General features: G+C 38.6%; 4 protein-coding genes across 5 annotated transcripts; 2 read left to right on the forward strand and 2 right to left on the reverse strand.

Annotated features, from left to right (window-relative positions):
* The first annotated feature begins 314 nt into the window (after positions 1 to 314).
* LOC145481981 (uncharacterized) lies at positions 315 to 1,895 on the forward strand. The gene is made up of 2 exons (XM_081460565.1): positions 315 to 330; positions 577 to 1,895. The coding sequence occupies exon 2, from the start codon at positions 616 to 618 to the stop codon at positions 1,699 to 1,701; it is 1,086 nt and encodes a 361-aa protein (XP_081316691.1). The 5' UTR covers positions 315 to 330; positions 577 to 615; the 3' UTR covers positions 1,702 to 1,895.
* Positions 1,896 to 3,606: 1,711 nt separating this feature from the next.
* Positions 3,607 to 11,640, reverse strand: LOC145481992 (sperm-associated antigen 7 homolog). The gene is made up of 8 exons (XM_081460578.1): positions 11,148 to 11,640; positions 9,932 to 9,999; positions 8,109 to 8,197; positions 7,892 to 7,976; positions 7,613 to 7,660; positions 6,679 to 6,723; positions 5,909 to 6,071; positions 3,607 to 5,076 (listed from the first exon to the last, which is right to left on the reverse strand). The coding sequence occupies exons 1-8, from the start codon at positions 11,215 to 11,217 to the stop codon at positions 4,964 to 4,966; spliced, it is 681 nt and encodes a 226-aa protein (XP_081316704.1). The 5' UTR covers positions 11,218 to 11,640; the 3' UTR covers positions 3,607 to 4,963.
* A 3,284-nt stretch (positions 11,641 to 14,924) lies between these two features.
* On the reverse strand, positions 14,925 to 21,447 carry LOC145481985 (uncharacterized). 2 transcript variants are annotated; one of them, XM_081460569.1, is made up of 10 exons: positions 21,371 to 21,444; positions 21,248 to 21,291; positions 19,847 to 19,912; positions 19,565 to 19,695; positions 18,578 to 18,740; positions 18,403 to 18,477; positions 17,961 to 18,002; positions 17,384 to 17,488; positions 16,819 to 16,905; positions 14,925 to 15,958 (listed from the first exon to the last, which is right to left on the reverse strand). In XM_081460569.1, exons 1-10 carry the CDS (start codon positions 21,414 to 21,416, stop codon positions 15,785 to 15,787), a joined length of 933 nt encoding a protein of 310 aa, XP_081316695.1. In that variant the 5' UTR covers positions 21,417 to 21,444; the 3' UTR covers positions 14,925 to 15,784. The 2 variants fall into 2 exon arrangements, 1 of the variants encoding a protein (XP_081316695.1); XR_014048700.1 differs by having other exon boundaries at positions 15,878 to 15,958; positions 16,380 to 16,905; positions 21,371 to 21,447.
* A 40-nt stretch (positions 21,448 to 21,487) lies between these two features.
* LOC145481995 (phosphatidylinositol N-acetylglucosaminyltransferase subunit P-like) lies at positions 21,488 to 25,249 on the forward strand. The gene is made up of 4 exons (XM_081460581.1): positions 21,488 to 21,626; positions 21,759 to 21,831; positions 23,396 to 23,514; positions 24,378 to 25,249. Exons 1-4 carry the CDS (start codon positions 21,545 to 21,547, stop codon positions 24,488 to 24,490), a joined length of 387 nt encoding a protein of 128 aa, XP_081316707.1. The 5' UTR covers positions 21,488 to 21,544; the 3' UTR covers positions 24,491 to 25,249.
* Positions 25,250 to 25,276: the final 27 nt, after the last annotated feature.

The following is a 25,276-nucleotide window of genomic DNA, read 5'->3' on the forward strand; positions in this document are numbered from 1 at the left end:
TTTAAAAAGTTCAGTGACTGTTCAGTGTTACTCTGTCTTCGGTACACATTCGTACTCTACAGTACCATAATAATTATTCTAAATTATAGCAATTATGTTTTTCTGAATATCTAACATAAAGAAAACATCATAAGACATCCGGCTTTTAGCATCTCGTGAATAACTGATTTCATATTCTAGTTGGTAAATTGATAGCGATGTCCGTCAAGAAATTCAATAGCCTTCTCTTTTATTTGCATCAATTTACAAACAATCCTTTGCTAAAAGTGATTTCAATAAGAATGTCAGGATTTTTGGTGTAATTGGGAATAAATAGACCGCTATTTACAGGTAAGATTTAACTTATTTTGAAAGTCAAATACGCTGAAATTATTAATTTACGGAACGAAAAGCGGTCAGGTTGATGACGCGCAATTATTTCCATAAATCTCATTCCTCGTTTAGACGTCTGTCTCCTAGAGAAATTGTTTTTAGTATCACTAGATAAAACGCCTCAAAAGAAAGTACGCTGTCACTGTGAGAGTAAATATAAATGTAAATTTGTCGCGTAATTTTAGCTGCTTGTCTTGTCCTCAGCCACCAAGGTTTATGTCGACGAAACGAGACTGAGCGATTATGGAACCGACGAGGTCTTTGCCGCGGACAAGAAAGGTGCCTCTTAGAAACGGTAAAATAACAAGAGAAACACTTAATTTTCGAAGGGTAGCCAGGCAAGTTATGCTCGCCAATATGTTTACGAGGAAAACGACAAATGGTCACTGCATGAATTCGGCCTCGTCTTCCAAAAGCGCAGCTGTATCCCAGGATCAGGTGCCTCATCGTTTGGTGACAAAGCGAGAACGAAAACACAGCAGTAATATGGCAGAAATACCACCGATGAGGCGACCGGGAACTCCAGAGCTGTTTCCGATGTCTGAAGAAATGAAACAAACTGTCATCTCGCTAGGAAAACTGGATCTTCTTCCCAGTGAAGTAAGAAAAGTCAGAGGGGATTCTGTCGATGAAGACTCGCGCGCTGAAAAATCACGAGCAAGCTACAAATTTCGCGAAAAAACAAGGCAGAGGATAATTCATCCGCAAAGGTTCATCCGAAATGTTCGCTCGTCTCTGATAAATTCGAAACGCATTCCCGAAAACACCGAAGAGAACTGCGAGGAGGAAGTTGACGAAATCGCGAAGGACGATAAAAACCATACTAGTGAGGATACAACAGAAGACAAAGCTAACTACAATAATTCCACCGAAGAAAGCGACGCTACGTTGATTACAAGGAAATCAAACTGCAATATTTTGTCGAGACCGCAAACTACAAACTTTCACTTAACTGCAAAATCCACCAAAAATCAACATTATTCTTTAAACAATAACCGCCCCATTTACGCGACAAGATTCAGCGATCTTGGACCACTTACAACCAGGAGACCTCTAAAAATACACAGCCAGTGCGTATGGCCAAAAATTGCGTTTGACTCAACCCGAATGCAGACTCGAGAAAATTATTTTACCAAGAAAGCAAGAAGAAACACAGAGGTGGGCAAAAGTTGGGTTGCTAACGAGAACTCTTCCGGGGCGAACGAGAAAAACAACGACGAAGCGTTAAAAACAAGGCGTTGGAAAAGTGTGGAAAGTCTAACGAGGGAAATTGAAATAAAATGTCTTTCTTGGCTGGAAAATCGCTACGGATCCGGAATGATTCAGTGATATCAAAAATCACAACGTCTTTAAAGTTAAAAGTATCTAAAAACACATGAAGAAAACGTTGGTACAAAACTGAACGAGTGAATAGACTTTAACTACGGGTTAAAATTATAACGACTTAACTATGAAATACAATGTTATTGTGAAGAAATGCAAATTCAGGCCTTAATCTTTTTTATTCACAGTAATTATTTTTCTTTCTATAAACGCCATAAATTGGTGCTTTAGTTCAAGAAACCAGCAACAATATAATTTTAAAACTTGGTCAAAGTAGTTTCTGTTTTTTTTTGTTTTTTTTTTTCGTGACCTAAGCGTGTAAAAATGAGCATTAAGCTATAAAAAGAAAAAAGACGAAAAGCCCCATGCAGAGGCGCAAAGGAAAACTTTATCTTACATTTTAATATTTCGTGTTGCAGCTGTGCCTTCGATAAACTAATTTATGCACACAAATATTTCTTGAGCGTTTTCAGTTTGGAGCATAATGTGCGGTTGTTGTCGGCAGCGAGACGCCATTCTTGACATAAAGTAATTATGTTATGACAGGGGAGAAAAAAAATTATCTCGGGAGTGTTTGATGTTTTAGATGACTTTTCACGTGAAAAACAAACTCTGCCATTGAATACATTATTTCGCAACGGGGAATTTAGCTAAAGTTGGGTCGAGATGCAATAAAAATTTGTGAAACCAACTGCAATATTAAATCGTTCCAACAATAGAAATTTATGGCATAGCCGTTTTTTTCGGCCCCTCTATCCAAATTAGACCGCTCGATATTAGTATTAATTTGAAATTATTTTAGTTCACGCAAAGACAACGACCTAATAAAAGTCGACAAGTTTACTGGAGGTGTCAAATGGTGTTAAGTGATGTGCCGTTTTCTCACCTAAATTGCTTAAAACGACGATCGTGTTTTGCACGTAAGGTTTGTAGTTTCTTGTTTCTAAAGAAATGAAGGAATAAGAACTTTTCCCCATTGTTTCCTTGTTACATTTTCGTACAAATAAATTAATCGTCATTTACTGTCGGCGCATTTTTTACAAGACTTCAGTTTTTGTGGTGATAGATTTTGCTTTCTCCACACGACTGCCTGCAGTCGGCAAACTTGTATCTCGATCTAATTAAACATCGTTGTCGTTTTAAAAATCTGGGCCGGGTTGCTCAAAGCCCGATTAAGCTAATCCAGGATTAGCGAGAATTTTGATTTCATATTTGTAACTTTTCGGTGACGTTTCCGTTTTATATTGTTTGTTTTCCGGTCTTGCGTTTGAATAATCTCAAACTTCATAAAACATAGGCAGTGAAAAACATTCTTATACAAAAAAAATCAATACTTCGTTGAACTTTTAGTCCTGGGTTAGCGTTAACCGGCTTTCGAACAACCCGGTCTTGATGTTTTAACACCACTCTGATTCATGTTTTGTCATCCTCAAGGTCTTAAAAACAATCGAAAATTTTACTTACGAGAGAATGTTGCCGTGCGTCTTTTCAGTTATAGATCACAGATGACGTCAAAATGTGGTAAGAAATGTGGTAAGAACATCAGTGACACGCTCGCCTAACGACGGCTCATGTGCCACTCTTTTGTTACCACACGATGACGTCATCTGTGATCTATTACTGAACAGACAAACGGCAACATGGAATCTTTTTGTTAAATTTACAAACACCGTTCACTGACTGATGTGAATAACTCCACACAATGGAAGTCCAAGTTTTATGAATCACATGAGTCATCAGTCAAAAAGGACGCTAAGTCAGTATGCCATGGGTCACATTACATTCTGAACAGACTAGCCTGAATTTCAGCTGTTACAACAACTTTTAGCTTACAAGAAGACTACTGTAATAGCGTGTAGTAACAGCCAACGCCAGACCTTTCAGTTAAATTGGCCCTTTGAGCCACAAAGACAGCGATAAGAACAGCGCTGAAGTAAGGTTACGTTTATTTTGAACTTTAATAAAAGATTATACTAGTGATATTTTCAAGATAATGAGACCCCTTCGGTATTTTGTTAAATTTTTACCTAATAATTGCGTACCGGCGTACAAAATAGGGGTCTCCCTGTGATAAGAGCGCCAATTTAATCAGCGGCCTCTCCACAAATGCGCGGTAGAAGCGGCAGATGCTGCCGAATTTAACGTTGTTTGTCATACCTAAACAAAAATCCTTCGACGTCATATTAAGACGTCAATTGAAAATCGCTGTGTATTTTTAAAAAGGGTCCTATTTAGCGCTAACAGAGTTAACTTTTAAAATCCACAGGTAGTGAGTAATTCCTTAACTTGTATTTACATTTTTGTAACAAAATTCAAGTGGAAATGTCATGACACTTAAGGAAATTCTAATTAACAATTAGATTATGAGCTCGAGATTTCTACAAGTTGATAGTTGATGAGGCCTTCATATTACCTCATAGAAATCGAGAGCGAATAATCTAATTGTTTTAGTAAAATTCCCACTGAAATTGACGCAAATAACGGTTTTCAATTATTTTTCTATGCATTATTGAACTTCACGCTTTAACAAAATCGCACGTATTGAATTGTCCTTGGTAAATTTGCAGTTGTTTACGCGCGTGCACCCGATTTTTCAATATTTTCAAGTTTTTAAAGTCAAGAAACCGTTAATTTCCTTCTTTCAGTCTTCTCAGGAATTAAATTATCTATTTACATCTAAACTTTCTTCCAAAACTTCGGGAAAATGATAAAAACGTCGCATTTCGTGGAAGACCGACCGCTACTGCACTCTAATGGCTGGTAGTATACGAGTAGCTCAGCCAATCAGATTGCAGCATTTGCATTAGTATACTAGTAGAATTCTACGAAAACTCGATGGAAACACGGTACATGTTTTCTATTTCTAAACTGCAAATCAGAAAACTAAATGAAACCAACTTCCTTCACAACCTTGATCCCAGGATCTCTCTACTTTGCCTCCGACCAGGGAGGCAAAGGAGAGAGCCTGGGATCGAGGTTGTTTCTCTCAAACTAAACTATACAAAACATATCAAAAACGAGCTAAGACAGAAAGGACAATATTGGAGTCGACCAAAACTGGACTAGAACTCTTCTAATCCACTTTGTTGGATTCACCTGTAGTCGTTACGTTTTAACGGATTCTGAACAAATTGCAATGCACCAGCTCGTGTAAAGCGTGTAGTCCATTGCACAATACAACAAGTACTGGGCAGTTTCCAGTGCAAGACAACTCCTAAAAACTCCCAGTGATGGAGCAAATTAAAATGGGAACTGTTCTTGATCATGTCTAATCTTCTTCATTTTCGTCATCAAGGTCATCGGGTCGAAACTTCTTCCTCTTGCGAATATCATTTAGAGTCTCCTCTATCGATCGAACGTCTCTCTTGTTTTCACTCGGAACTGCAAAAATTCAGATACAACGAGACTTACAAAAAACCCAACAATTTCTAATTCCTATTCAATCTGCAAACTGTGGGCAAACGCCCCGTCCACACTGCGCCGGAGAAATTTGAAAACGAAGCTTTATTTCTAAGGTTAGGTCTACCGCCCACACTAACCCGTCACCAAAATGGAGCTTATCGAAAACGCTCTTCAAACCAGAGGAATTTTGAAAACGCCGCCTTTACATTTTAGTGTGGACGAAAAACATCTTGAAAACGGAGCTTTTCGACAACGATGACGTCACGATAATCAGATGATTTCCCTAGTCGAAGACAAATCCAAAATGGCCGATGATTGTTGCGTTTTCAAATTTCTCCGACGTAGCTTGGTCGGGGCCAAAGAGTCTCTTTTTGGGATGTGCCCCTATCAACAGCCATTAACGTACTTATGAAGAAAGTATTTTAACCTCGCTGGGATTTGGACCAATGACCTCCGGATTCACACATTGCTGCCCTACCGACAGAGCTACGAGGACAGACGAGGAACTACGTTTTCAAATTCCTCCGGCGTAGTGTGGGCAGGGCCTTAGTGTGGAGAAGAGGTACGTGACGGCCCAAATATGAGCACAAAATGAAATCAGCCAAAGAATCAGATACGTGTGGTGGTTAACTGTACTGGTCACGCCATCACACGAGAAAAAAATCGCTTCCAATCAGATTCAGTTCTCAGTTTACGAATTCGTTTGTACAAAGTAAAAATAAATTAATTAACTTTGTTTAACGAGCTGTTGTGTCTCAGCTTGGTTACAGTAAGCTCATGGCTGCAGTGACCCACCTCACAGTGCACTTACCATAACCGTAAGCCGAGTTACTCTTTGTGGCTTTAGCAGCGTCCTTTCCACTGTCTGAACCCAGTAAGTGCCGATACTTGTCTTTGTAATATGTGGGCGGAGGCTGTTTAGACAGCTTTGAAGAACTGTGCGGTCTGTTCACACTGGATTCATCTTCATTATCCTTTACAACAAAATAACAGAATGAAAATCGATCATTTGAGTTCAATCATGCCAACTTTTTGTTTTGTTTTCATAATCGCAGATGGCTTTTGCTTTATCAGCTGAACTTTCGCATGGGCCGCAAGCGTCTGTAACTGTGTATTGTTATAAGTGTTCATCTAACATAGCTATAAACTCTCTCCACTCCTCTAAAAGCATATTCATCAATTTGTGAGAGAGAACAGTTTCATTCGGGAAGTAAAGAATATAACTTATCTTTTTCACTTTAAAAATACATGCTCCATAGTATCTTGATTAAATGCCCCCCGCTTTTATTTCAAACTTGGCCTGGCAGATCTCAGCTGGCATTCATTCGATTCTGGCTGTAGTTTATTGGATCCTGGTGTTTATTAAGGTAGGGAGCTTGCTCATTATTTGTGATAGCCAAGCCCATATATTACATCTCGCCATTATACCTACAGCTTACAACACCCGAGATAAGTGCCTGAAATGCTGATAACAACACCAAGCACTTATTTGGGACCCAGCATTTAATCTAGACAGTACCATATTTGATACTGATTCATGGCACTTATATTTTCCCAGTATTTACACCTGCATTTAATTACCTTGTTTTCTTCCTTAGTCTTTCCAAGACTTCCAGGATCAAATTCCTAGAAATGAAACAGGGAACATACTGCCTCAATGGGTTACAATCAATATATCAATATTCTAACATGGCACGGAGGGTCAGTGTATCTTGAATATTTTTCATTAAGGTTAATTTCTTCGTGAACATGGAGTCACTTCAACACCATCATGATAACTGTGAGTTTGAATGCTTTTATCACTCGTCACGTCACTTTCAATTTTGAACTCTTATCGCCATCGCCTTTTCCGAAACAATGTTAATTAAAGTATATTAAATTTTGGGTGGCCGTTTAAAAGGGGTAAAGACAATATTGAAAAACTCTCATTGGGATGTCCAAAAGGTGGCCGCAGCCACTTAATAGAGGTAGCTGGTTAATAGGGGTTTTATTTACAGTATTTTACTGACAATAGTTTTGTGACTTTGATAACTGGCTGCTTAATAGGGGTTCGACTGTATTGTGAAAGATTAACTAAAAAATTAGGTCATATAAATTGATATATTGAGTAATTCGTGCATTTTGATTGGTTCTTTCTCATGATCAATTGGAGACAGACACATAGATGACATCATTAACATTTCATTGTTTCAATTTTTTATATTATATAAAACAGGATCTAAACATATAGATTCCATTTTGCCGTACATGTCAGGGCTTGAAAAAATGGCCAGTCTGATGTCTGGGACAAGTAGATTTTCCTGCCAGGCAAGTTCCTGTTCATTCTCATTTGCCCAATAGGCAAGGGCCCAGCCAAGTCATCTATCAACTAAATCATAAGAGTTGACTAAGACTTTTGAGAGCTGCTTGTTTGAAGAGCAATCTGGAATTCAAGATTTTTTCAAGCTCTGCATCTGCTCAGTAAGTGATCACAGAAGACGTCAAAATTAATGTGGTAAGAACATCAGTGACATACCTGTCCATTCCTGTAAGCCTCAAGTTCTTCATCTGATGGAGGAAATTCCTTAAAAGGAACATATTTAGACATTTGTTATGTATCGATAACAGGGATCTCAGACACACCTTTTTTATTTTGTGGGATTGGATTTTGTTTATAAGTTAAAATACACATAGCTTTGTGGAAATGATGAAACAAGTGCCATTGAAAAATTAGCTCTTCAAGACTCAAACACCTTAGTTATCAAAATCTGAAGCTGAACAAATTTTGACTTACCGGTAACTCTCAAAATCATACCTTTTTAAACAGCATCACGTATCTGTCAACTTCATCTTCACCAAAAGAGAATGTGGTAAGACCAGCAATTTCTGCCACATCATGTCTGAAAACAGGAAAATAAAAAATTGAAAGATCTCACTGATTCATATCACAGGACTATTAATTAATATTCATTTTTAAAGTAAAGTAATTGTGTAAACAAAGTTAGAATTAGAATGTCATCATAAGTACTTACACAATACTTCTTTGTACTCTTGACATTGGCGGAAACTTCAGTCTTGTTTCTTTTAAATCTTTAATGAATTCAGTGACTTCTTTCTCAGTCTGAAGATTCAAAGAGTATGGTTCAAAGAAAGTCTGGACTAGTGAAAAATCTGTCAAGCGTTACCCATTGTAAAGGGTCTGTGAGTATCTTCACAGATCTTCTTGAGGATTTTAATCAAGATCCTCAATGATGTTTGCCAAGATGAAAGATTTTTACAATTCTTGCCAGGATCAGATAGAAAAAATACCAAAATAAATGAAAATTGACCCAAACGTTTGCTAATAGAGAAAGTTGATCCATGAATAGAAAAGGTATATTCTTGCTTCACAAAAAGATACCTCAACAAAAGGATCAGTTTCACTATGTTTTGTTTCCATAGAGAACATTAATTTTGTAAAAGACTTTGTAACTTAGCCTAAACACCATTTGAACAATCGTTTTCGTAAAAATGTTTTTGTTCTTTCTGAAGTTCATTTGTAAGGTCATCAAACAAACAAGTAAATCATTTATTTTTTCTCTTACTCTGAAGATCCTTAAAGGAACTTCAAGGTTCTGCAAAGATTTGCTCAAAGGTCAAGCCAAGATCTTTAAAGATCACTTAAGGATGTTTCCAGATCATTAAAAAACCTTTTAAGAATTCTCAAACGAACCCTCTTGGCGACATCATATAAGATCACTGGCAATTAGGTCATGATGTCCAAACATCCAATATGATTAGATGGGCCATCTTGGGTTTTTTGTTCTTCCCAAAATGTCAGCTAACCACCACAAATGACTCAAAGGTAATTTAAATCAATAACACGATACAAAAAGTCCTAAAGGTGTAAATATAATCATGATATCTTTTTGATGTAAGACAAGAAAATTCCAGATTTGAAAAACAGTCCCGTCAAAATATGGTTTTCATGGAAACATCAAATCCCAAGTAAACTTATGAGATTCAGAATAATAGGACTGCACATGAGGGGAAGAAAAAAAAAAACTATAATAAAGTGTATTATCGTTTGTCTCACGATGTAGTCACTTGAGATGTAGATTGTGACGTTTCAACTGCTTACTGCTAGTCTTCTTCAGGCGATAAGGTCGACTGATTGCACGGTATCATTTATATCACAAAGGACAGCTGTGATTGGTGCATTTCGATCCTCCTATTGTTCCATTGTTCCGGCGAGTAGCTGTTCCCTCAGTGGTCCATTGTTGTACCGTTCTGTTGTTGTGTTTCTTGATCGTGGGTATCCATGCTTCAGGAATTTCAATTCCACTATCCGTGTTGATATTGTTAAGGTGAAGTCTTATGTGAATAGCTTCCTTGACCCTACGTGTGTACCAGTGAGGATCTCGATCAATAAACTTGACCTCATTCCAGGTAGGATAGTGGCCGGTCTTGTGGGTGTGTTCAGAAACGGCAGAGGTCTGGGTACGGGCGAGTCGTATATCCCTGACGTGTTCTTTGATCCTCTCCTGCATAGATCTCCCTGTTTCCCCGATGTAGACTTTGCCGCACTCACAGGGAATCCTGTAGACAACACCATCTTGTTTAGCTGGGTTGACGGTGTCCTTTGGTTGCACTAAGTGTCCTTTGTGATATAAATGATACCGTGCAATCAGTCGACCTTATCGCCTGAAGAAGACTAGCAGTAAGCAGTCGAAACGTCGCGATCTACATCTCAAGTGACTACATCGTGAGACAAACGATAATACACTTTATTATTGCATCTACCACAATGAATAAGAACAACCTTTTCCTCGACAAAAAAAAACTACTTTTAATATTTGGGGAGCTTTTGTTGTACCTTTGTACGAAATTCTGCATTCTTCTTCTTTTCCTCCAATTGGAGTTTCTTTAGCTTCGCTTTTTCCTCTGCAAATACCAAAAACCATGATTTCAAGGTATTTAGGTAAAGTCTGCAAACGAGCCAAGAGGCCCATCAGACCGGAGTTTATCCCGGTTTCAGTAGCACTAAACGACTAGGAATATTTCTGCTCCCCCCTGGATGGGATGCTAGTCCATCGCAGAGTTACCCCCCAGCATTTAATTCACCTGCCGGTACCCATTTGTACACCTGGGTAGAAAAAAATGGAATGGCTCATAATATTGTTGATAGTGGGTATTAGGAGAGACTAGAGACTGTCAAACCAGCTGATTTAATTATTAAAGACACTTTTTGCCAGTAAATGTATATATATTTTTTTCTGAATTTTTGGAGGTACACATGTGCATACGTGTGTATATGGTCTCTACACCCCTGTAAGACACTGCCTTCTACATACAATGCCTTCCTGGATTAGGTGTCAACACTAAAAAGAGTTGACTCTTAGGCTGCCTTCTTTTGGGGTGATCTGGATCAGGATCAGTGATCCAAGATCTGTCTGGATCATGGCACATCAAAGGAACCGATGAATCCATGACCAGAGTGGATTCAACGGTTCCTCTGATGCACCATGATCCAGACAGATCTTGGATCACTGATCCTGATCCAGATCACCCCAAAGGAATGCACCCTTTGTCTTATGAAAGCTAACACCTACGTACACCGCGTATAAGGATCGGGATCCTTTGAAGGATCCTGAATTTCCGGATCCCTCACCCTCCAAAACCAAATCTTTCCCATTTTCTCCGATTCCTAAGATGCTAAGATCGTTGCCTAAAACCTGTCAACCAAACCATTAGCATATAAGCTTACCTTACATGTATTGATTCTGATTTGAAACTGCATTTTCATTCCTATTTCTAATAATTTCACAACTTTGCATATCAGCTTACTTCATATTAAAGTTCTTGAACATCTTGCGATAACGTCGAATTTAGTTCCAACGTAAACAACAAAACGAAATTGCCATTTTCAGAAAGCAGCTAAGTTATAATTACATTATTTTAGCATGGAACATTCGCTTCAGAGTTAATGCAAAACCGAATTCGTGCCGTGATAAATTTACGGACAGCAGACGGGATTGCTAAGTGACTATGAGAGGAAGAACAACACGTCAGCTTGTAAACGGAAGCTTTACCTTTCGCCTTTTTGTTTTCTGTTGATGGTGGTGCATCCATGCTGCTAAGAATTGAACCGAGCAGATCCATTTTTCAGTGATAATTTTCAGTGTAATTAAAATCGCCCGGGCGTGATTGTGTTTAATAATTCGTGAAGTCTTTCAACTCCTTTGGGGAGATCTCGGCCGCCATTTTGAAGCTTTCTAGTGCCCAGACTCCTATGTTACGACGCTGCAGGTCTGGATGCTATCGTGTTTACTCGTCGTCGCGCACTTGTCGCGCACGAAATTATTATTTGCGTCTCGCTGTCTTCCTGTTGCGAATTATCATACTTTTATTTTTTTTTTCCCAACTTCTCAGTGGTTAGGTTCGATTTCCAGCTTTTTTTGCGTGTAGGGCTTTCCCGATTGTGCTCGTAAAATTCTGGAAAGTTGCTTACTGGATCGGAATGCCGAACAGTTACTAAAAACTGAATTGCCAAAAATCCAGAAAGTTACTACCTAATTTTCAAAAGTTGCTACCTGAATTTCTTGATATTTTTACATAAACATTAATTAAAAGTTCTATTTTGCGTTTTCACAATAATGTCTAACAGCGGTCTATAAAGATAGCTTAAAACTTAGCTTTTAAGAGCTGGTCGCAAATATGAGCGAAATTTAAGGATACTGTTATGTCTAAGGGAACAAAACACATGGTTCATTTGACGTCTTGCCAACTTGAACGAAACTAGCTCTACTGGTGGCATTCCCGGAGTCTAAAACCATATAAGAAATCAAACTGTTACACCTTTTTCGCATTCAAGTTAGATCGAAGCATGACAGAGGCTTCAAGGTAATCTTGGAGGTCCGTCTTGGAGGGCGGACTCTTGCTATGAGCCAGATACATTTGTCAGAAGACAAAAACCCTTTCTGCATTCAAGAAATTCGCATAAATTGAAGTTTCCTGTGAGATTGTTGACTTTTTCGTGCTTGAAATGTGCTCTAAACCTATATTTTGCTCAAAAGTTGCTAAGAAAGGCAGAACGTGCACGAGGTTGCTAGAACTGAAAAGAATTGCTCCAAACGCTAAAAGTTGCCCGAAAGTTGCCGAGCACAATCAGGACAGGCCTATTTGGGAGTCCGGTTGTTTTTCCTGGGGCAAGGAATGGACTTGGTGTAACACTACCAATGGAAATTGCAAAGCAAAGTTTACTTTAGTCATGCCTCGGCCTCGATCTTGAGTACGGCCCTCGGCCTCACGGTCTCAGGCCATTCGGTACTCAAGACCTCGGGCACAGTTTTCCCAATACAGACCTCCCGGAAGATAAATAACATATATAGTCATATATGTATCGGACAAACACGTGCGGAACACGTTAGCAACACATCAAATATTTTGTACACAACCTGTACACAAAATCCGGTGTAAACAAGACCTGCAGTACTCAACGCCACAACTTTTTAGACCAGAAGGCAACCAATAGGCACTATCTTGAAAAAGATTTAAGGGGTGAGCCATCAGATATCTTCGTTTCGCTTGTTATGTCAGAGGAAAAGTTTGACCACATTTCACAAGGTCTTTTTAAAAATCCCTAAACTGACTGACATGCTTATGACAGAGTTTACTTGGGAAAAAGCGCGGGAAAAAATACAACCAGTGGCAACCGCAGGACTAAACTTCTGAAACTTCAAAACCAAAGCAGGTTACATAGCTATGTACTTTTTACTTCATTAGCTCGGAATCTTAGTCCCCGTCCACACGACCTCGTTCCCAGGGCCTTTTCCCTGGCTTCCTCCACGCCAGGGAAAAAGCCCTGGGAACGAGGTTGCTGTCCACACCACGCCGAGAAACGGCGTTTTCACTCTAAAAACGCATCAAATGTTTTCTGTCCACACTACACCAGAGAAATCTGAAAACGCAGCAATCACCGGTCATTTTGGATTTATGTTTGAGGAAAACTTGGGCAGGAAAATCATATGATTATCGTGACGTCATCGTTTTCGAAAAGCTTCGTTTTCAAAATCTACGTTTTCCCTCCACACTAAAACGCCAGCGTTTTTAAATTCCTCCGGTTTGAAGAGCGTTTTCGAAAAGTTCCGTTTTCGTAACGGATTAGTGTGGACGGTAGACCTAGCCGTAGAAATAAAGCTGCGTTTTCAAATTTCTCAGGCGTAGTGTGGACAAGGCCTTTTGGATAATCAGATTAGCAGGACATGTTTTCAATTGGTTATTTTATTGTTAAGCTAATTTTACGGTCTACTAACTTGGTCTAAATTTCTAGAGATAATTAAGTTAATCAAGTCTTTTGAACTCAAGTCTCATAGCGGTGTTAGTTTTACAGAGAGATACTGATGGAAAGGTGGTAAAGAGGTAAATAATCTTTGAAGTCAGCAAGACGTGTGATTTTACTTTAGACTTTTCAACTAAACAGAGAGGGCAGTTCAGTTTGAACATAATGCTCTCCGTTGACAATTTTGAGGAACAGCTGCAAGAGGAATATGGGAAGATATTCGACAACATCTCTTACTTTAGAGCGAGAAAGCGGAAACATCGTTTTCACGAGCGACGAAATAGCGAATGTGGAAAGAGTCCTTGTTTGAGCGCATGTCACAAGATAGATGAAGAAAAGGCTGAACTACATGGTGACGAGTCCGTACAGACAACTGACATAACCACAGCTGAACAAGATAAGTATAGAAGTTTAAAAACTCTTCACTGCCAGAAAGAGCACCAAAACGGAGTGAATCCTACGGAGAGTGAATCTAAAAACTGCTCTCTGTATGAGAAAGTTGCAATGGATTTGGAAACGGTTTTTAACAAATACATGATGGTGAATCAAGACCCTGACGGTGAGAAGAGTCTTGAAGGCGAAAAAAATGCTGAAGCTACCTTAGATGTTCGGAATAAAACCGATATCACTGAGCGAGAGAAGGCTATGCTGAGGAACGAAATGACATACAAGACAGTTCAAAGTAAGAACGACACACTGTACATATGGACTGCTCATGTGTAGTTGTAGAAACTCATTTAAAGACGATTATCTGAAGAACATATATTGTTATTTAGGTTTTAGAATGGAAAAATGCGGTCTTTGTTACCAGGACGTGTTATTAGAAATTCGTGACCTCCTTGTGGCTTTTGTGTCAAATAATTTGTGGTTTAGTATATCTTTTGAAAGCGGAATATTGAAAGATTCCAGAAATTAATAATGTGCGCATCGAAAAGTGGAAGTTAATTAGTTTTTTGTTTCGGCAACAATTGCTACAGCAATTTAATTGAAAAATCAGACAAGTATGAACTGCGTATTGTTCAAGAGCGATTTCTCGAAATTAAATTCTTTGAGGGAGAGCAATGGAAAAAAACAATGCAGAGCTTTTTCCACGCAAATAGCTTCACACAACCGGGCTAGTACTCAGACCTCCCCTTCCCGTTAATTCTTGAGGTCTCGACTTTTTGACTCTTGACGGATAAATTTCTCCACAGGAACTCGCTGATGTTAGTACGCTAAAGAGCGTCGGAAACCGTTTCTGATACGTCTGAAACAAGGTGCAACAAACAAATAACAGATCATATGCAGGGTACAAAGGGTAAAATCAAGGAGAGCGTTTATTTTTTCAGTTATTTGAACTTCACTTTTGACAGCTTTTCAAACACGATATGCTCCTGTTTAGGGTCTTCGCGTGCGCCCCAAATGATCTTGAACAAACACGACATCCTGTAAAGTTCCCTGAAAGAACTTGATTCTTTTACTGGTAATAGGTATTTCGTTAATCGTTGCTGGGCTACAGGCACGTCTACGGTAACTGAAAATCAGGCAGTTCAGATTAAAAAGCATTTATTAAAAGATATCTTCTCAATATGTACACAAGAAAAACTTACAAAAATTTCACGAGAAAGTGATTTTATGTTCAAACGGTATATATCCCACGATCGTACGCACATCAGTTCATAGTTCACTATCCTCAATTAAATTGTTCCATAACATGGTCTGAACGAAACCACGATTTCACTGAAATAACCAGGACCAAACAGCGCAAGTTTTCCAAATGAAACTCGTTCACTTCTATTGTAACTTCAGTGCAGACGTATCGACCATTTGCCAAACTATTTCTCAAAAAATGCACTTGGAGCTTTAAAATCCAGAGAGAATTTTCCTTTTTACAATACAACACCTTCTTCGAGTGATAACAACTATACGGCTTGCATAAATAGACGCCCTCTTCACGGGGGAGAGAGGAGACATTTGGCGCTAGAAGAGAAAAGCCTATTCGCTCAAGCTAATAGAGAGCTTAAGTAAACCACGACGGCAACGGCAACGCGAACGTCACCAAACAAAAGGTTTTTAAAATGAGTAAAATAATGGCTGCGCACGTGAACATTTCTTTGCCGTCCTCTGTATCAACACAACATGAAATGACTAAGCTCTGCGTATTTTGGGGAACGCGAACGAAGGCGACGGCTAATTTGTTGTATTTTGATTTGGAATTGAACGCTGGCGTTACATATTTAGCTTGAGCAAGTTCTGAGACCAATAGGCGCACTGAACAAATCAAGACAATCGCGAAATTCGAAGGTAAAAAATAAATTCACTTTTTACCAGGCGTTGTCCTTGGGGTCGCCGTCGTCATTGCTTAAGCCCTCTGATAACTATATACAACTCTTGCACTTTTAGTATCTTTCAAGCGCATAACGTGGCATCAATCTGCGTGACAGTCGGGAGAGCGAGTTTAACTTTTCGTCTGTAGGCCGTGTCCTTCCAGATGGGATTTCTCTCCAGGTAAATTGTTTGTAGCTTGGTGCAGTTTTTGAACTGGTCCAGATCTTCCCAAGAGTCCAGCTGATTGTCGTTAAACTGCAAAAACAAAATTACATGACAGTTGGATTGTCAATTGGCGCTAGTATATATTCTGTGGTTGGTCTGTACCCCCTCCCCTTCTTTAATTATTGATGAGCAGAAAATTAAGCTTCATCTCCGTTGAATTCACAGTTGATCCCGCTACTTCAAAATTATCACGAATTCCCCGTTATTTCGAGCTCAAAACCATTTTCCTTGGATTTTCTATTTCGAACTATTTTTCGTTTCCCCTGCGAGTTCGAAATGATTCAAGTGTATTCAGTAAATCAACCAATCGTATCTCGAAGCAAAATATGAAAGCAGTGGAAAACGAAGGTAAAACGTCGTAAGCCAAATCACCTGATTGGCTGACTGAACAGCCTCTTCACTCTGATTGGCGGATAAAAAAAATGAAAGAATGGATTGCATAATGAAATACCTGAACATAGTGCGCATGCTCTGATCTGTCAACCTACGCTTTACTAGGAGTTGTCTAGAGACCTCACTCATCTTCTGTGTTCTTCCAACATTCCAGGGGCGCGTTTCTCGAAAGCCCCAGAAACTTTTTGGGCCCACAAAGCCATTTTTAGTTAATCTGTATCTAAAAACAGAAAGTTGTATACACCTGAAGCTTCTTGTTTGAAGGGAACTTCTGGTCATACATGTATTGAGAATATGTAAATAAAACAGCTCTGTAATCAGAAGGTTTGAGATTTTGCTATGGCTTTCGGGGTGCGAGTAACTCTTCGGGACCTTCGAGAACTGGGCCCCAGGTGCTTTATGAGGCCGTTAACCAACAGAAATGAATAAGCAAGTACTTAAATATAGTCTGGGAACATTTTGATTTTGTTCAGTTAGAAGGTTTATGATAACCATACCCAGAATTCCTCCAAGTTGACTAGATGAGAGACATTCTTGATCCTTTTTATCCTGTTAGATGCTAAGTCTAGTGTTGTAAGATTTGTCTGTGCAAACAAACAATGATCAAAATAAATCAACAAAATCGCTAGGAGATGTGTGGGAGGTACAGTAATGGTAAGTGTGCTGCACTCCATACAGGGAAGGGGGAGGGTGCTTACCAGGAAATTTTGGGGAATGAAAGCGGTACATTTCAGATCAAAAATCAATATGTGATTTTCGATGTTCTATGAAGACTTGACCCAAAAATTGGTATCCTATGACAGAGTTTGATTACAACATGAAACAAATAAGAATGTTGCTACTCCCTCCTGTATAGCATGTAATTTGCAGGTTCCAATTTATACACCTGGCTGAAGAGAGGCACTGTGAGAGTAGTGTCTCACTCGAGAGAACAACACAATAACCCCAGCCGGGGCTTGAACCTGGACCTCTCGATCTGGAGTCACTGGACTGTCTACACCTTTGAAATATATCAGGCTACACAAGACAAATCTGGAACTTCATGTAGTTTGTCACCCTTACCAGATTATCCAGCCCCTCAATTTCCTCAATACCGTTATGACTAATATAAAGTTCCTCTACGTTTACCAAGCTGTCCAGACCTTCTAGCTTTATGATACGATTACTCTAAGAACAAGACAGAGAGGTTAACAAACTGAAAAAGAAACAGTGAAGTAACTTTCTGAAGTCCACTTAGTCCAACTGTACAATTTTTTAACTGTAATAATAATATTCAAATGAACTAAAACATCCTCTGCAGATGACTTAGTTTGTCAATAAATTCTGTGCCACAAGTTTTTGGCTTTATCATTGATCCACAATGAGTCAAAAAGGGCCATGGCCACAAAGCTCTCCTCTGCTTTATGATGTCAGCCAAATTTTGCATCATGGAACAGCATGGAAACGGGTCTTTTACAAGAAATATCTTTGGTGTTTGGCTCGTAGGTTGTATACTTGCCACACTCCTGGATCTAAGAAATATATCTATGATAAATCCCATCAAAAATATAACAGTTACCCTCAAAATTACTAGCCCGTGAACAAAGACAGAGACAAACAACAGCCAGAAATATGTCTGTGTTTGCAGCCTACAAATTACCTGTATACTAAGAAGCTTCAAGTTTGTGAGACAACTGAGATTCTGCCAACAAAGAATATCAACAAATTTATTTGATTGGTAATTGAACTAATAATATGTGATGAAGCTTGATGCTGGCAAATTTTATGAGAATTGTAAAAGCCAGGGGTTTCACTAACGTTTTCAGCAGGAAGGCAACTGGTTTCACAGGCTACAAAACTATATGAACTGAACTTTTTTAGGAGAAAAACTTTCTGCTGGATGGTCAAACCAGCCAGGCAAAGTCATCCTCACAGCCGGTCAATTCGCCCAGTGCCCCACCCTTAATAAAACCCCTAACAGCTCATAATAGTTTTGCAATGTGCAACAATGTATACACTTACAGTCACAAACAACTGTGAACAGAAATCTCTTCACTTTTACTATAAAGTTTAAAATAAAAGACTCAAACCAGGATACCCACCTCTAGTTTTGTTATCTTATTCTTTCCAACAAATAAACTGTGTACTTGTGTGAGCCCTTCAAATCCCTCTAGAACCTTCAGCCAATAAATAAATAAAACAATAAAGAAATGGGAAAATTGCAAATCTCGTAAGAGTAAAAAGAATAAACTTAGTACATGAATTTTTTATGCTTACCCTTATTTTATTGGCACCAAGCTCAATCATCTCTAACTGTGAGAGATTCTGAAGACCTTCGATCTTGGAAATCTTGTTTGATACAAGAAACAACTTCTTGACTTTTGTCAAACATCCCAAGTTTTCTATTGTCTTGATCAGGTTGAAAGACAAATCCAGAGTCCTGAAAACACATAAATTTGACTTGACACATTAATTTGATCCTAAAGTTCGTGTTATTTCAACAACACCTTTGGCATGAATCAAAAGAAACAATCAGTCCAGACATATTTTTAAATTCCCAAAATACTAATAGGTGGAATGTGTAGGTGCCCCCCCCCCCCCCCCCTGCGTACCCCGCTTCCCTCTGAGAGAAATAAAGGTAAGGTAAGGTAAAATCTTTATTTAGACACGGTATTTCCTTCAGGACTATACAATATTTAATTTAAATAAATCTAACTACCTAACTAATTTAATATTGTAAATAACTACTAGAATAAGAGAAATGATAAAAACCTGCTTTACAAGGAAGCCGTGTACAAAAACAAAATAAAATTTATATAAGACCACTGTCAATAAGAGACACCCATAACAAAATTCACATCCTACATGTATAGGAGGTCAATTTTTCTAATTTAACTGCTGACAAAATAGATGGCAATTCAAAACAAAATACCAGCTGGATCACTTAGCCTCTTGCAAATGCTTGAAAGCACATGCACTGTAGACATTTTGGGGCGTGTTTAAAATAGGAAATGCCAAAATGAGGAAATGGCACTTAGGGTTAGAGTCAATGTGGGATACGGGTATCTGAAAGGGTTAACCCTTTCAAATATTAAGAATTAAACCCATAGAATCAGTGATATTTAGGTTATCCTGGGTGTTATTCAGGCTAAAAGGAGTGCTATTTAGGCTAAATGCAGTGCCATTTTGCCATTTTGTGTTTTAAACACGCCCGTAACAAAGTTGTTTATTAAAGTTGATATCAAGTGCATTGTGAAGTCTTACGTGAGACTGGTTAGATTGTCAAGCCCCTCTATCTGTGTGATTTGATTGTCATACAAGTCCAGCTCCTCCAATGTTGTCAAAGTGCTGAGTCCTTCCAGCTTAGTGATAGTATTTCTTCTTAAACAAAGGGTCTGCAAATAGTTAGTGGCCCATATAAGCAAGATTCGACAGATTCTCTCAATGTTATTTTATAATTCATTCATGATCTTACACCAAGCAACAATTGTCAATTAAATGTAATATCATAAAATAACGAAGATTCTAATTTTTACAATAGAGTACCTTAACACAAGTCAGTCTATCAAAGTTCTCTAGTTTTTCAATTTTTGCATGAGTGAGGTCAACATCCTGCAAGATAAGAATTATTGAATTTTCTTTAACCAAGGACATTATTGATATCAGTAGTTTGGTATATTCTGACCTTGTACTCCAACATTTCGTTGTGTTAAAAAAGCAATAATATTTCATAGATTTTCTGTCATTGGTTGAAAGCAATAATTTAAGATGAGGAGCAAAGCCACTTTCAAAATAGCTTGACCAAAGCTTTACAACAGCTTGACAAAAATATAAGTTTGAAAAATCTATAACTTTTAGTACAGTAATAGTAACTGGACCAAGTGGAGTGCAATTGAGTGAGAAATTGCAGGAGTAATTTCAAAATTGGACAAGCTTGAAGCACAAGGCTGATTTGAAATAAATTGTGCAATTACTCCCTGAATTGTATGATGCAAGGTCCAATTATTACTCATATCTATAACAAATTTCAAATGCCTGAGATCCATAATGGGCATCCACTGGCCAGAGGTCATAACAAATGAAGAACTATGGACAACAACTGAGCAGGAAGGATCAACATTCAGATAAGAAGGCAAAAGTGGGGTTGGATTGGGCACACCCTCAGGAAAACTAACTGCAATGTCACCAAGCAGGCACTGAGATGGAACCCACAGGGGAAGAGGAGCCGAAGCCGTCCCAGAAACAGCTGGAGGAGGACGGTAGATGACGAGGCGAGCAAAGCAGGCTATACCTGGTGGCAGCTTGAAAGGATAGCCCAAAACAGACCAAGGTGGCGAGCAATGGTTTCCGTGGACCTATGCTCCACTGGGAGCAAAAGGGTTTGATGATGATGATGACAAATTTCGAAATTAAAAATGTCTTTGAGAACTTTGTTTGAGCGAAAACATATGTACCACTTTTTTTAAAACCATAGGAAATATTGCAAAAAGCCATTTAAGTGTGAATAATAATTGATGTGTGAATCATGCGGGTATCCAATTACAGGTATCTAATTACAAAAAGTTCAAATTGGATACCTGTAATTGGATACCCACGTGATCGCGTGCCGATTACGTGGCAAATAGGCGCATGGAGAAACAATCATGATTGAGAATTTTGTTACAGATACGACTATTTATAAAATCGTTAGAATCCTGCTGTCTTGCACATTTGATCCAATGTTCATTATCTTCTGCTAAGTAACAGTTGATAAGCGTATTAATTTATAATGTAAATATGCCGGTTTTTTTTACGAACGTACGTTTCTCACTCCACTCAATAGCTTTTTATACAACTCTTCAATTGCTTCGAGGATAAAAAAAACCTAAAGCGAAAATAAGATCGCTGGCAAAATTATCCATCTAAACTTAGTTAGCTTATTGAAGTGTTCATACAAGAAAAACATACCTCTGCATCGGGTTCCACGTTCAGTATTCGAGCTTGACCAGATTCTGCCATAAGAAAAATAATCAATACTTGATGTAGTACCTAATTCAAAGATGAATTTGACAAACAGAAAGCTATTTCTACCTTCTTCGTTTGGTGAAGTTGGAGAACCAGCGATGTTTCCCTCCATTTTTCACTTGCAATTGTCAAACAAAGTTCCTGCCAGCGGTTTGAAAATACGGTGTATATGCCTACACGAAATATCCACCACGTCAAAGAAATGCAAAATGGCGGCCGACCGAGGTTGAATTTTAAAACATGTCAGGAAATTCCCCTTCGCCCACTCCAGAACGGGCAATTTATGGATTTGTACTATATTTAGGCACCTATTTTGGAATTGGTGAGTAGTGATTGACTAGTTTTTTCTCTTTTGTCTCAGAGAAAATTATTTTATAACTTAAGTTAACTTAAGCCTGTGTTCGAAATTTTGCTTTACTTTCCTTTCCATTAATTTACTTATTTCAATTATCAGGCCTGTATTTCATCTGGGCTTGTGTTCCAGAAGAGTGGCTTCATAGTATTGGAATAACCTATCTTCCCCAAAGGTAACTCATTTTTCATATGGTGACACAAATAGACCTCCCTTCCACCACCCCCCCCCCCCCTCCCCCTTCTTAAACCGGGAAATAGACTCAACTTCTTAACATCTAAGAAAATTTTCTCAAAGGTTTGTTCCGAGACTATTCACTGTAGAATACAGGGAGATTTCTTTGCCTCTCATTGAACAAGATCTTGTATAAATATATAATTTATATTTAGGAGAGGGGCTGGGGCCCTCCTGTCGGTGCTCATTTCTTTTTGAACATGTGCATCTGAATGTGATACGATACTAAAATTCAAAACATGTGGTGTGTGATGTTGTCCTGGTTTGCTTTCATTATGTAGCCAAAAGTCCTCACTCTTGGGGCAAGTCCCAAGCTTTCAAAGCCAGAATGGGCGATGGACAAAACACTGACCCCTAGTCCATGGACTACCCTAATGGACTACCCTAAGATGGACTACCCTAAAATGGACTACCCCTAAAAAATACTATTTCAGATGAGTGGTATGTCAAGAAGCTGCGATTATATACTTACACTGCACGGAGGATGCATTTCTTTTCGTTCCGCATCGCCCTCAGCCGCCATTTTGAATAACTATTTTGATACACTCAGGAAAAAACCAGAAGACTAGCTGCTTCTGTGCCATAATTTTCAGCACAAAACAAGCAAAACAAATCATGAGTAACATCGTGAAGATCATTTCGTCTGTTCGAGAAAGACTGAGCTACTGAATCACATGGGAGCAAGATTGAGAGGGGTGGCGAATGGTCCTTGGTCCATGGTCTCGCAAAATATTTGCCGAATTTCACAGGTCTTGCAGTCTCGTTTTTTAGCGGTTATGTGGGTCTCGCAGTCTCAATTTTTCTCACAAAGCTGTCTCGCAGTCTCGATTTTTTTCAAGGCTAAGAAAGTCATTAAGTACCGTTTTGTTTAGTTTTTTTATAAAGTTAAATGACATCACAACATCTTAGAACCTGAACGTCTTGAGTTCGCATTTAAAACTCTTTAAAGTCTCGGTCTCGCAATTGAGGAAATCAAAATGTCTCGGGCTCGCAAAGAAAAACGCTAATCTCGTCGTCTCACAAAGTCTCACATTTACCATTTACCACCCCTATTGAGTTGTCCACAGAATATTTGATTTGATTTGAGTCTTCGCTTTTTGTGTACAGCGGTTGTTTTATTCAGTATAGTTATTCAAAATGGCGGTGGAATGCGATGCGGAATGAAAAGAAAAGCATCCTCCGTGCATTGTAAGTATATAATCACAGCTTCTTGACATACCACTCATCTGAAATAGTATTTTTTAGGGGTAGTCCATTTTAGGGTAGTCCGTCAGGGTAGTCCGTCAGGGTAGTCCATGGACTAGGGGTCAGTGTTTTGTCCATCACCGCCAGAATGGACCACCAAATTTCTACAACAACAACAACAACAACAACAACAACAACAACAACAACAACAGTTTATTTCTACTACTGTAAACAACTAAACGAATTTACAAGATTATAATTATAAATAAATAAATATTATTTATTTCTGGAATTTGACAGCCTTTGCTTTTGTTCATCAGGTACTGGGTGCTAGCTGGACCAATTTATCTTTGTGTTGCATTTTTGTTTGTGGTTGTGTTTTATGTGGCATACAATTTCACCATCACCCTTCCAATGGATTCCATCAACACAATAACAGGTTTGTAGAATACAATTCAAGGGTTTTCCACCCCGGGAGGGGGGGAGGGGAGGCACTGCCATATATGGGCTGTATAGGCATGTGCTGCTGTGAAGGGTATGATTTTCAAGCAGTTTACTCTAGGATAGGGTATATAAATCAGAGCGTTTGGGTCTAGAATAGGGTATTATTTTTTACAAAACTGACTAGTTGGTTGAAGATTTTATCTAGACTAAGGATACCAGGAATTGCCACTCAAAAATATAAAGAAATCAAATCACGCGGCAAGTTTAAATCTACATAAATCAGCCTCAACAGTGTCGATAGATGGGGGTTTTGAGGATTTGGGGAGTTTACTCTAGTATAGGGTAGCAAAATTCAGCAGAACTAGTTCTGGTATAGGCTAAGGGTTCCAGAGTCCCAGCGGCACATCCCCACCCAGAAATTCCCAAAGAACCCCCCACCCCCCTTGTGTATTGTTTAGATCTTGGGTGAACAGAATATCTGGTAGAGTCATTTCACAACTGTTTACTGCAGATTCAAAATCATGCACAATATGTTACAGCTAAAATAACATCCTGAGTTCATTCTCCTTTCTTTGAAAAAAAACGTTAGGGCTGAGACAGACCATCTCCAGAAGATGCACTGCTGAATTAAATGAGGAGTGGAGGGCTTGTCTGAATTTCAAAATGTTCTTTGGCACTGTTTTATCAGGCCAACTGTTCTAAAGTGAAATAAATTTTTGTTGAGCTCCTTGTTAGACTACATCACTTCTTCAAACAGAAATTTAGAATAACATAATTATTACAATAAATTGCTTGCATGATGAGATGAAATTTGTTGGGTGAATCAAGCAATGAAATTGATGTTCTTTGTTTTTACAGATAATCATGCTCGATATATGGATGGCAAATTGAACCCAGTTCCTCCTGGATCAGTTCCACCATTGTATGATATTCCACTCAGCCAAGTGAACAGGGTTCTCTACAAAGACTGAGAAGAAAAGCAAGGATTTGTAGACCACAGATATTTTTTGGTCTTTTCTTAAGTCCTGAACAACCTGTAAAGCTCCATGGAATGTAGAGTTCAATGGTCAATAAATTTAAGGAAAAAGACTACAGGGGAAAAAAAAAGCAGACCCCATAATTTTCCCAAAATGTTTTTCCCACATTTACTGTAAAATAACCCTGCATTTAGTGAAGACCTCTGTTAAGCGGATGCAGACACCAATATCAAGCCATTTTGTTGCACAAAACCTGCAATAAGGAAACACTTCAAGGGCTTTTTACTTCTGAAAGCTCAACTAAGACTTGTTTTTAAGTCAAGTAGATTATTCCAGATTGATGCATTGAGTGATTGGACATTGTGCTATGAGCAGTCTTTGATCTTACACTGTGTTACACTGAGTTACAAAAGGGTTAGTAATATGGGGAAAGGTTAATAGTATGGTCACTGTGGTATATGTTTTAATTACAAATGTGATCAGATTGTGGTTCACAAAAGTACTTAAAATTAGAATTTCTCATCAGTAGCTGGACTATAGAAGGATAATATAATCTTAGCTTCCAAAATTTTCATCTTATCTTCACAGTTCTTGGCTACTGAGTCAGCCTGTTTTCTCATGTGAACAAATCAAACCTTGGCAGGGAAATAGGAATTACTAAATATTAGACTCAAAATGCTAAGGGGTTTTAAACTGTGTGAAACAGCAGTTATGATACACACATTTATTTTTTAGGAACTCTTTAATGTTCTGTTTTGATAACCTGGAGCCAAGATGGAC

This window comes from Orbicella franksi, chromosome 3, assembly GCF_964199315.1.
Source record: "Orbicella franksi chromosome 3, jaOrbFran1.1, whole genome shotgun sequence".
Taxonomy (NCBI): domain Eukaryota; kingdom Metazoa; phylum Cnidaria; class Anthozoa; order Scleractinia; family Merulinidae; genus Orbicella; species Orbicella franksi.